The sequence below is a fragment of the Macaca fascicularis genome, chromosome 15 (assembly GCF_037993035.2).
Source record: "Macaca fascicularis isolate 582-1 chromosome 15, T2T-MFA8v1.1".
In the NCBI taxonomy this organism is placed as follows: domain Eukaryota; kingdom Metazoa; phylum Chordata; class Mammalia; order Primates; family Cercopithecidae; genus Macaca; species Macaca fascicularis.
This window is the reverse complement of record NC_088389.1, coordinates 71,924,405-71,937,072: the sequence shown is the minus strand read 5'-3', so window position 1 is coordinate 71,937,072 and position 12,668 is coordinate 71,924,405. Positions and strand designations below refer to the sequence as shown.

The 12,668-nt window shown below is 36.7% G+C and overlaps 1 protein-coding gene across 15 annotated transcripts in view; it reads left to right on the top strand.

The window, feature by feature from the left end:
* The window catches only part of IFT74 (intraflagellar transport 74), a 128,328-nt gene that overhangs the window by 94,723 nt on the left and 20,937 nt on the right, over positions 1 to 12,668 (top strand). For all 15 annotated transcript variants that reach the window (XR_012424662.1, XR_006692692.3, XR_001485412.4 and 12 more), the window contains one exon: positions 12,499 to 12,552. Coding sequence is in view for 10 of the 15 variants with exons in the window: in XM_015436486.4 (XP_015291972.1) it covers positions 12,499 to 12,552 (54 nt within the window). In the remaining 5 variants the exon portion in view is untranslated. The remainder of the gene's footprint in view (positions 1 to 12,498; positions 12,553 to 12,668) is intronic.

The following is a 12,668-nucleotide window of genomic DNA, read 5'->3' as shown; positions in this document are numbered from 1 at the left end:
GCAACAGGGTGAAAACCTGTCTCTACAAAAAAATACGAAAATTAGCTAGGCGTGGTGATGTTTGCTTGGCTTGTAGTCCCAGCTACTTGTAGTCCCAGCTTTTAGCTAAGGCAGGAGGATTACTTGAACCTGGGAGGTCGAGGCCGCAGTGAGCCAAAATCACTCCAGCCGAAATCACACCACTGCACTCCAGCCTGGATAACAAAGTGAGACCGTGTCTTAAAAAAAAAAAAAAGAGAGAGAAGAAAAAAAGGTGCCTGGTACACATATTAAGCACTTCTGACAACCATTAGCTACCCCCATGATTGTTGTTACATAGGATTCATTGTATCCACATTGATATTTAGGCTGTTTATAACTTTTTACTCCCAAGAACAGTGCTACTGTAGTACATTCATGTTTATTAACTCGTCTATTTATTTCTACAGAATAAATTTCTAGAAGTGAAATTTTGAATAGAATATTATTTATATTTACAACTGGTTTGCAAATTTCTTCCCAAAAAAGCTTATATTATGTTATACAACTAAAAGCAGTGTGTGAAAGTGTTTCCTCACCAATACTAGCTATACAATTTTTAGTTTTTGTCAGTCAAGATAATGTACACATCACTGACAGTTCCAAAGTTTTGACTGTTAGGCCTGAATTTGTAGTACTACTGTGATCCACAAGATGGGGCTAATTTTCTGAGCATCTATTAATATATACACAGTAGGATTAATAAATAGAGTTAACAAAGTACAGTCACTGTCACATGTCTCTCCAGGAGGGATTATTGGGCATTATTACTCACCAAAAATGATTAATTTCCAGATTCAAGTATTTTCCCAAATGTGGAGTTGATTGTAAAACCAAATATGTGATTATTAATATACCATAGTACATACAAATAACTAGTTGCTACAATGTGGTAAATACATCATAATTGAAATATACACAAAGTGCTATAAGAATATTGAATTACTGTCCTAAATTCTGAATGAATTCATGGTAACTTTCTGCATAATTTATATGTGTCATTCAAAAGTAGTAAAATAACAAAATATAATACTTTGGTTTGTCTGTAGTATACTTTTTCATACCCAGAGTTTTAAAGCTTAGGTTAGGACCATTTTTTCTTTAGTTATGGAAGGTAAAATAAAAAATGTTAAAGACAATAATTCTATTTATTTATGTATTTATTGTTTATTTATTTTTTGAGACGGAGTTTCTGTCTTGTTGCCCAGGCTGGAGTGCAATGGCGCGATCTTGACTCACCACAATCTCCACCTCCCAGGTTCAAACAATTCTCCTACCTCAGCCTCCCAAGTAGCTGGGATTACAGGCATGCACCACCATGCCCAGGTAATTTTTTGTGTTTTTAGTAGAGATGGGTTTCTCCATGTTGGTCAGGCTGGTCTTGAACTCCTGACCTCAGGTGATCTGCCCGCCTTGACCTCCCAAAGTGTTGGGATTACAGGTGTGAGCCACCATGCCCCGTCAGAATCATTTTATTTAAAAGCACGTGTCCTGTTGCTGGAATGCCTGGATTCAAATTCAGGCTGTGCTGTTTGATCTTGGACATGCTATTTATGCTATTTAATCTTATTTTATCTTAGTTTTTTTCTTTAAAATGGAGGTAATTACAGTACCTACCTCTTAGGGTTATTGTGAAAATTAGATTAGATAATTAAAAAAACTTAATTATTAATAGTCTCCTGTTGGCTGGAAGCCTTACCAATAACATAAATAGTAAATATATAAACACAAAACACATTCATAATAGCAATCAATTTAAAATATACTCATAAATATTAATTAGTGACTTATCAATGCTGTTAATTTATAAAAGGAAAATTGAATAACTTTACCGCAGTTATTTTCCCAAAGCATACATTAGAAAGTATTTTCCCATCAGTATTTCCTTCAGGATGTACAAAATTTATTGAATTTCGAAGTGGTTTATCTTCTGGTATCTGGTATTTCAAATGGCATCTATCCATTGCTATTCTGTGGTTTTCCAACATATATCTGCTGAAGAAGAATGAATTATTTTTGTTCAATCTAGAAATTGTTTAAACTATACTTTGAATCTTTCATTAAAATGGTGGTATTATGACTACACCAGGATCATCGTCACCATCTGAAACTTGTTAGAAATGCAAATTCAGTACCCCAGACTTATTGAATTTGAAACCCTAAGGAGAGGGCCCAGCAATTTGTGTTTCAGTAAGTCCTCCTTGTGATTCTGATTCATGTTAAAGTTTGATAACCACTACTTTTGAAAATGATTAAGGACCTTATGTTTAGTATATGCCAACTACTGCCAATTATACTATATGATTTTATATACAGTACTCTGTTGGAACAAACTTCTACATAGTCCTTTTGTTTTACATAATTAGATAATTAATAAAAATTATACAATTTATACAATATATAAAAATCACAATTACAGTTTTTAAAGTGCCTCCTGTCTTTAGAAATAATTATCTGACCTTGTTTTCATAGCTGTAAGGAAACTTTTCTGCCCAAATTTAAAATACAGATGACCCTGGCCGGGCACAGTGGCTCATGCCTATAATCCCAGCACTTTGGGAGGCCGAGGCTGGCAGATCAGAGGTCAGGAGATCAAGACCATCGTGGCTAACATGGTGAAACCCCGTCTCTACTAAAAGTACAAAAAATTAGCTGGGTGTGTTGGTGGGTGCCTAGAGTCCCAACTGCTCGGGAGCCTGAGGCAGGAGAATGGTGTGAACCTGGGAGGCGGAGCTTGCAGTGAGCCAAGATCATGCCACTGCACTCCAGCCTGGGCGACAGAGCCAGACTCTGTCTCAAAAAAACCCCAAAAAATTGCATAATATATATATTAAATATATATTAAGTATATATTTATATATTAAATACATATTTTTATGTAAATATGTTTATATTAATATATATTAATATATAACATTTTAATATATTTATATTAATTTTATATTTATATTTATAATATATTTATATTTTATATAATATATTTTATGTTTATATAAAATATATATAAAATATGTTTATATATGTATTATATATGTACATATATATGTACATATATGTATTATATGTACATATATATTTATATATGTATATGATAAAATATATATTATATAAATATATTTATAATATATTTATATTTTATATAATATATTTTATGTTTATATAAAATATATATAAAATATGTTATATAAATATATTATAAATATATTTATATAATATATATTTTATCATATACATATATAAATATATAATATTTAATATATATTAATATATTAATATATAAATAATATATAAATACCATATATTATTATATATTTATTTATTTATATGTAATTAATGTATAATTATATATTAATAAATAAATATATAATATATAGATTTATAAATATATATTATATATTTATATTATACAGAAATATATTTTATACATTATTAATATATAAATATAATTATACATAAAATATATATTATATATTATGTTTATATATTAATATATTTATTATATATTATATGTAAATATATTTTATATAATATATATTAATATTTATTAAATATATATTAAAATAAGATATATAATATATTTTTATTATATATTATATATATATAGAGAGAGAGAGAGTTGACCCTTCAAGACAGCGTTGGGATTAGGGGTGCTGAGTGTACCATGCAGTCAAAAATCCATGTATAGCTTTTGATCCATAAAAAATTATTAATAGTCTACTGTTGGCTGAAAGCCTTACCAATAACATGAACAGTTAACACATATTTTGTATGTATTATATACTGTATTCTTACAATAAAGTAAGCTAGAGAAAAGAAAATGTTATTAAGAGAATTATAAAGATTTTTATTATTTCCCAGTTATGAAATGGAAGTAGATCATTATAAAGGTCTTCATTCTCATTGTCTTCACATTGAGTAGACTGAGGAAGAGGAGGAAGAGTGGTCTTGCTATCTCAGGGATAGCAGGGGCAGAAGAAAATCTGCATATAAGTAGACCCACCCAGTTCAAACTTGTGTTGTTCAAGGGTCAACTGTATTTCCCAGAGAATGTGTATTTAGAAAATTGGGTGAAACCTAATGCCAAAGTTAGTTTAAAACATTAAGCTTATATATACTCATTTTACCATAGCAATTTAGTAATACAGTCAATTCTCTGTATCCACGAGTTCTTCATCTGCAGATTCAACCAACTATGGATGGAAAATAATTGAAAAAAAATACAGAAAGTTTCAAAAAGCAAGTTTGAACCTGCCATGTGCTAATAAGCACTATGCGGAATCCATCTGAATGAACTGAAGAATACCCTGCTATAGCCTCCCATTGTTTCACAGATCCCCAGTCTCTCTCTAGCACCCATTGTTTGAGTACTGTTCATCTGGCAATTTATTCATTGGCTACTTGTGTTCACTCTTTGCTTCTTTGAAAAAAAAGACTCCTAAAAATCAGTTATATGGTGAAAGAAATCCCTTACAGACTAAGAGAGAGTGTAAAGTGCCGTCTCTCAACAAGAAAATAAAAATCTTAGATCTTTTGAAAAGTGGCGTGTGATTTACCAAAGTGGCACAATAAAACAGAAGGAAGCTGACATTTGTGGAAGTGTTAGTGCTGCTCCAACAATGGCAAAAAAATTGTCGCTGTGATTCATGATACAATGCTTGCAGAGACTGGCCAGGCACAGTGGCTCACGCCTGTAATCCCAGCACTTTGGGAGGCCGAGGTGGGTGGATTACCTGATGTCAGGATTCAGGACCAGCCTGGCCAAAATGGTGAAACCCTGTCATTACTAAAAAGTACAAAAATTAGTCGGGCGTGGTGGTGGGCGCCTGTAATCCCAGCTAGTAGAGAGGCTGAGACAGGACAATTGATTGAACCCGGGAGGCGGAGGTTGTAGTGAGCCAAGATTGTGCCATTGCACTCCAGCCTGGGCGACAAAAGCGAAAGCCATCTCAAAAAAAAAAAAAAAAAAAATTGCTTCAGAGATGAAGAAAACATCAAATATATGAGAAGACAAAGTATCACAAAAGCATGTCCCTGTTGATGGTAAAATTATGTGTGAAAAATTATGTATGAAAAAGCATTTAGCCTTTGTGAGCATTCCTGTGAGGAAGTTGAAGAGAGTGAGAGGAAGGAATTGAAGGATAGTAAGGGATGACTAGTTAGCTGTGGAAAGTACTACAGCCTCAAGAACTTAAAGATCACAGGAGAATCAGCATTAGCTGATGGCCAGGCAGTATCAGCATTCCCACAAGAGCTCAAGAAACTCAGAAGACAAAGAATACCTTTCATGGCAAGTCTTCAGTTGTGTTGAAACAGACTTGTTCTGGAAGAAGAGGCCTAATACCTAAATCCTTAAGAGTGTCAAGCAGGCTCTGGGGTTCAAAGCCTGGAAAGATCATCTTACTCTGGTGCTATGTGGCAACACAACAGGTCACATGGTCAAGCCAGGTCTTGTGTACCAAACAGTCTCTGGGCCCTTAAAAACAAAATCAAAAATTGCCTGCCTGTGTTCCGGCAACACGATAGGAAGGCTTGGGTGATGGCCATCTTGTTCCTGGAATTCGTTTTTATTCCTAAAATGAAGAAATACCTGGAAGAGAACAGGGTGCCATTCAAGGTCATCCTCATAATTGACATTACTGGTGGCCATCCCTGATCTCTCTACTTCACTAATAACAATGTTGCAGTGATGTTCTTGCCTCCTAAAGCAAATGAACTTCACTGTTTTAGCCATTTGATCAGGGCATCAGCAAGTGCATTAAGTGACGTACATCCACCTCACCTTCGGGAGGATTTGTGCTGTCCTTGATGCTAACCTTGACTACAGTGTCATGGATTTATGGAAGAGCTTCACAATTGCAAATGTAGTTGTGCTTTTTACAGAGGCTGTAGATGCCCCAAAGCCCAAGACAGTCAATGCATGTTGGAAGTCATTATGGAATGACGTAGTCAGTGATTTCAGGAGCTTCCCCATTATTGATGCAGAAGTCAGTAATATGGTTCTTTTTGCTTTTGTTTTTTTTGAGTTGGAGTCTCACTCTGTCACCCAGGCTGCAGTGCAGTGGCACGGTCTTGGCTCACTGCAACTTCCGTCTCCCGGGTTCAAGCAATTCTCCTGCCTCAGCCTCCTGAGTAGCTGGGATTACAGGCACATGCCACCATGCCCAGCTAATTTTTGTATTTTTAGTAGAGACGGGGTTTCACCATATTGCCCAGGCTGGTCTCGAACTCCTGACCTCGTGATCTGCCTGTCTTGGCCTCCCAAAGTGCTGGGATTACAGGCATGAACCACCGTGCCTGGCCCAGGAATATCTTGAATGTTCCAAAGGAAGTTGATGGGGAATGCTTCTCTGACATGATCAAGGGTGACTTCAAGGAACACATAGAAGAGCATAGAGAAACCCTTACCAGCAAGGAACTCAAGGTTCTGCTGAAATTCTCTACAGGAGATGATGACAGTGATACAGATTTAGAGGAAACACAGTCATCAATTTGGATACTTGAAAAATTTGCATCAGTTTTTCAACAGGTGCAAGTGTTAAAGGATATGATCCTTCAATGGAACAAAGCCTCCATGTCACCTGAGGGATAGCAAACATGCCTACAACCACTGCAAGAGTTGTTTGATGATTCAAGGAAAAAGGAGAAACAGCTTCCTAGAACAGCGTTCCTAACTAAAGCCATCTGTATTATGAAGCCTTGACCTTAAACGCTTGAAGATTCTTCCAGCATAAGTGATCTTTCCGACGTCCTATTAGAAGGTTCAAGTTAGCCTCATGTCTCACCACTTACCTACAGTGCTGTGCATCTCATCACCTCACCATATGGGCACCGTGAGCACCAAATAGAAATTATAATAGTCATAATCATCAAATGAGGGTTATCAAGAGAGAAAAGCTAGGGTTTGTGTTTTTTTTTTTTTTAATTTAAAAATTTTTTGTAAAGACAGGCCTCACTATTTTGCCCAGGCTCATCTAAAAGTCCCAGCCTCAAGCAGTCCTCTAGGCCTCCCAAAGTATTGGGATCATAGTTGTGAGCCACAGTGCTCAGCCAGAAAAGCCAGAGTTTTGATGCATGTTAATGTACTCTTTCAGGCCATTAAATGAAAGTCATCTGCAAGTGTTGATAGAAAATGTGACTGGGCATGGTGGCTCATGCCTGTAATTCCAACACTGTGGGAGGCTGAGGCAGGAGGATTGCTTGAGATCAGGAGTTCGAAATCAGCCTGGGCAACATAGTAAGACCCCATTTCTATTTTTAAAATGAAAATAAAACAAAAAATGTTACATTGTTGCTGATGTGTACCCTGTAGTTTGCAACAATGGTTGCATCTTTACTGAACATGTACAGACTTTTTTTCCTTGTTAGTATTTCCTAAACAACATAGTGTAACAACCATTTACAATATATTAGTTATCGTAAGTAATCTGGGGATGACTTAAAGTATATAGCAGGAGGGTATATATAGGTTATATGCAAATACTATGCCATTTTATGTAAAAGACTTGAACATCCTCAGGTTTTGGTATCTACAGAGGGGATTGGGGTACTGAAACCAGTCCCCGTCAGATACCACAGAATGACTGTGTTTTGTATACTCATTTGCTGCTTACTGTAATAATGGTATGTGAAAAGTAGATGGGAGAGAGAGACTGAATGCAAAAAGATGGAATTTTATAGGCCCCCACAACTAATTCAAATTGAAACAGGAGTCAGGGAGGAGAAAGTGTTCTGGCTCACTAAAATACGTGAAAATGTTAGAAGGGGTTTAGATAACTCAATATGAATTAATGTGATACAGCCTTGAAAACAGCTGAAATCCTAGATTGCATAACAAAAAGTGGTTATATAGACTATGGAAAGTGACGGTCTTCTTGGAATTTTAAGTTTATTGGCATAGTATGTTAAAAGGGTTAGAGAAAAACTAGAGCTCATTCATAGTAGAGTGACCAGAATGGTAATAGGGATAGAAACTATGCCACATAGAAGATATTGAGGCCAGGTGCGGTCGCTCACGCCTGTAATCCCAACACTCTGTAAGGCTGAGGTGGGTGGATCACTTGAGGTCAGAAGTTCGAGACCATCCTGGCCAACATGGTGAAACCGTGTCTCTACTAAAAACAAAAATTAGCTGGGTGTGGTGGCACGTGCCTGAAGCCCCAGGTGCCTGGGAGGCTGAGGTGGGAGAATCACTTGAACCTGGGAGGCGGAGGTTGCAGTGAGCCGAGATTGCACCATTGCACTACAGTCTGGGTGACAGAATGAGACCCTGTCTCAAAAGAAAAAAAAAAAGAAGGAAGGGTACTGGGAGACTTTGCCTGCTTCAGAAGTATTTCAAGTGCCAAGAAACAATCTGGATGTGCAGAAGTCCTGTGGAGTTTTTTTTCTTGCCCCATCTCCCTGATTTTGTTTCCTGTTGACCTTTCAACTCTAAAATCAGTAGGCTTTGCTGAGTTGGGGGCCTTGAGGCCTGGAGAGTTCCTAGTACATGCCTTGTTGTGTATTGATCAGGAGAGAAGATTGGGATAGCCACCTATTTGGAAAATGGTAACCAGACCTTAGGGGCAGATCTACTTCTCAGAGTATAAAAGCCTATAAAGCCTGAGTCAGGAGAATGTCATTTGATGCCAGAGAAGTAAAAGTGTGGGGTGAACTTCCTTGCGGTGAGGACAGAGGTAGTTTTGGTGGTGCTCAGACTATTGGCAGTGCAAGAAGAGCATAACTCCCTTTCTCCACTGCTGGCTATAGCAGAGACTATCAAAAAGTGATGGTGTCCGTTCTACAGTAGCCCTAGTCTTTTTTTAACAGCCCATACTCATTTCTTCTTTCCTACTTGGGTGATGAAAAAGCCTGAATTTATAGTATACATTTTTGTATACTTGTCTTATTAGAGTATAAATTCTTCAAAGGAAAATATTTTACTTTTTCTTTAATCCCCATGTTACCTGATAAAGTACCTTGCCAGTATAATTCCTGTGAAAAATCCTCCTGAACTCTTTTCACGCTTCTGGTTACCACAGCACTTCATACGTACCTGTTAGAGCACTTATGTTGCATTATACATTTTTGTTTTTATACACCTAATGAGTGTAAGCCCTTTGAGAATAGGGTGGAAACTGTCTTACTCAGTTTGATATCCCAACACCTATTACAGTATGTGGCACACAGTAGATAATCAGTAAATTTATCTGAAATAAATAAACGAGTATAGAACTATGCTGACATCAAATGCTTAGAATTAAAGGATATCTCCAAAATTACCTTCCTTTTACCATTGTGTCCCTTTCCCTCTCCCTTGGTCTCCTCATTGTTGATTCTACTACATTAGAGCCTTCTGCTTAACTGCTTGTACCTTCATTGTGATACACTGACTTGCTTCCATCTATCTACAGTCTTGTCCTGTCCTGTGATACTGAATCTAAGGATAGATTTGCTAATGACCATTATGTTTTACCCTACCTTAGGACTGCCTACATTTACATTGCCTTTATGGGCAACTCAGATACTAATCCTCCACTGAGAAATCACAAAATAGAGAAGTTCACTAATGCTCTGACCACTCTCTTTCTTAGCAATAGTGATATTGGAGAAAGTTTTGTGAAGCTTGGGAATCTGCTGAGATGTGTGGGAGCTCTGTCCCATCTAATCCAGCTGGCCAGCTGTGCAGCTGTAAACGTTAACCAGTTATGTCTTCCAGCTCAATCTGTTGGCAACTAGGAGGATGACTTTGAGGAGAGAAGGAGGGAGGAGTCTCCTCTCAGGTTTCTGACTTGAATGATAAATGGATGGTGAGGACAGCCAAATGTAATAGGGAATAAAGAGGGGGAAGACTATGAGTTTAATTATGAATATACTGAGTTAGGATTTCCTGAAAGGGCTTCCAAATAAATATATATAGTAAGCATTTAGATTAAAGAATCTAAAAATCAGACAATATATTAAATTTGAGAGTTCTTAAACCACAAGAATGTATGAAATTGCCATGGATATAGCGTTAGAAGTTCATTAAGAACAGAACTCTAGAATGTAAATGAAGAAGGAAGCAGACCCATGAAGAGAAGACAGAAAAATAATGATCTGAGAGTAAGAAAAGCCAGAGAAGCCCCCCATCCCCCCAAAAAGCAAAAACAAAACATAAAGGAAAACAAAGAAAGTCGAAAGGTTGTATCAATAGTGTCAAATATTGCAGAGTAAGATAACTGACTGCCCTTTGTATTTGATCATTAAGCAGTCGTATAATCTCACTGAGAACAATTTCATTGGAATAGGAGTAGGAAAAGCCTCATTGCAGTGTATTGGGGTCTAAAAGCAAGATGAGAAACTGGAACCATCATGTGTAGGAATTCTCTCAAGATTAAAAGAAGAAAGATAAGATGATGGTTAAATCCTTGTAAAGTCTAGGATCCAGGCCTCCCTCCTAATCCCTTAATGCCTGACCAGTCTCCCAAGAGTGGAACTTAAATAGCCAGAACAAGAAACTAGGACTTTCTTAGAAACATGGGCCATGGCACGTTCAGGAGATAGTAGCTTTTCTGCCACTTCACATGTGCAATGATATTTATATGCACATCTTCCTCCTATAAGGGTATCCCAGATCATGTGTGCTACAAACTCCAACTCTTTCGGTTTCCCACTCAAAACCCTGTCTGTAGTATATTTTACGAATGTGTATACATATATATACACACACACACACACACACACACACACACATATACAAAGTTTGTTTAATTAATAACAAATTACCTCTGGCCTCCTCTTCACAGTTAATCAGGGTGCATTAGTGTATTTTGAGACCATGGTTGATCATTTGACCTGAGTAGTAGTTCAGTAAAGTTGCTAATCCATCTAGAGCCTTATCTGAGTGGATCCAGGGTTTCCCGTTGGTGCTAGGTGTAGCCTGGCTAGGAATTTGTGACATTAGGTATTTACTGTCCTTAAACATTAGCTTTCACTTGCAGCTTTTTACTACCAGTAATATAGTGGAGGCCTTAACATAAGATTTTCTCAGTATCAGGATTGTCGTCAATGAATTTCAGAAAACTTTTCAGACCAGAAGGCAGAAAAGCTGTTTGCTAATCCACGTCTCTGACTTTGCCATCACCCTTGTGTTCTCATAATTCACTTAACACCAAGCAAGTATATGCACAGATGGAGGTTCGTGTCGCTGTCTGCTTTCTCTACAGATGACAGCTGCCATGTTCCTTCAAAGCTCAGTTTTTGTTACAGTGAAATCCTATTGTCATAAAATAATCATGATCCACTCCTACTAATGGGTCTCTCTGTGAGGCTAAAATGGCAGAATTCATTCATTTTTCTAGGCCTTGGATTTTTGTACCTTTAGACCTGCTTTTCATGTTTGTTAAACTCAACATGTGCAAAACTGCTGTAAGCAACTCTTTCTCAACTTTTTCCCCATTTAGGTTAATCATACTATCATCTTCTCAGATGCCCAAGCCAGAAGCCTGGGAAGCATCCTTGATTCCTCCCTGTTTAACCCTTACCAAAATCCATTCACTGTGGCTCTTAAATGTCACAAAAAATAATTCACTACCTTCCATCCTAATTACCACCACTCTACTCCAGGCAGCTTTCATCTTTCACCCAGATTATTATGACAACTTTCTAACTGGTTTTATTGCCTCCAATCTTACTTCTCTTTTATTCTCCAGACTGGAAATATTTTTCAAAATTGCAAACGGATTATTTCTTCTCTCTGGTTAAAATTCTTTAGTAATTGTCCTTAGGAGAAAGTCCAAACTCTTTAATGTGGATCTTATAAGGTGCTTTGTAATCTGCCTCATCTTTGTGCCACTTTTTCACTTCATTCTCTGCCTCCGCCATACCACTCCCTCAGTTCTTTATGCTACCATATTCATCCTCACTTTGAAACTTTTTACTGGTAATGCTTTGACGTTTGCAGTTTCTGTATTTTGACCAGGTAACTCCTACTATTCTTTATAATGCAACTTAAATATTACTTGTTTAGGGAAACTGTCTCTGTAACCCTGACCTAGGTAAGTTGCCCTTGCTGTGTGCTCCTATAGCATCTTTTATTTTTCCTGTGATAGCACTTAGTACCTTTTAATTTTAATTAATTGTTAAATCTTTAGAGTATAAACTCTGTGAATGAAGTTACTCTGCTATCTTGCTGGTGATCTTTCAAAGATGGAATGGACTTTCTTGGGAACTTACGTTTCTCGGCACCCATAGTGTTCATGTATAGGGTGAATAGCCCCAGGTTGGGAATGGAAAGCCTTTAAGTTCTTTCCAATCATATTGTTTGTTCCACATATTCAAGGTACATGCATATATCTACTTTAAAAGTCTCTATACATAAGTCATTGTAAAAGAATTTCACCTAATGGAACACATTGAATAGTCAATGAGTAATGGCATAGAGAGAACTAAAGAGATGTTTTTAATTTAGAGCACTGTATGTGGAATTTTTGAAATTAATGTTGTATTTTATATCTCTCATAGGTGAAATGAACCAGAAATACAAGGAGCTAAAAAAAAGGGAGGAAAATATGGACAGTAAGTGATATTCTTGTAGATATAAAAATACAATATTTTCAGATTGCTGTTCATTTATACCAAATCAGAGACCTCATTTTGGGCAGATATAATGGCTAATAAATGCAGAAGTGTGG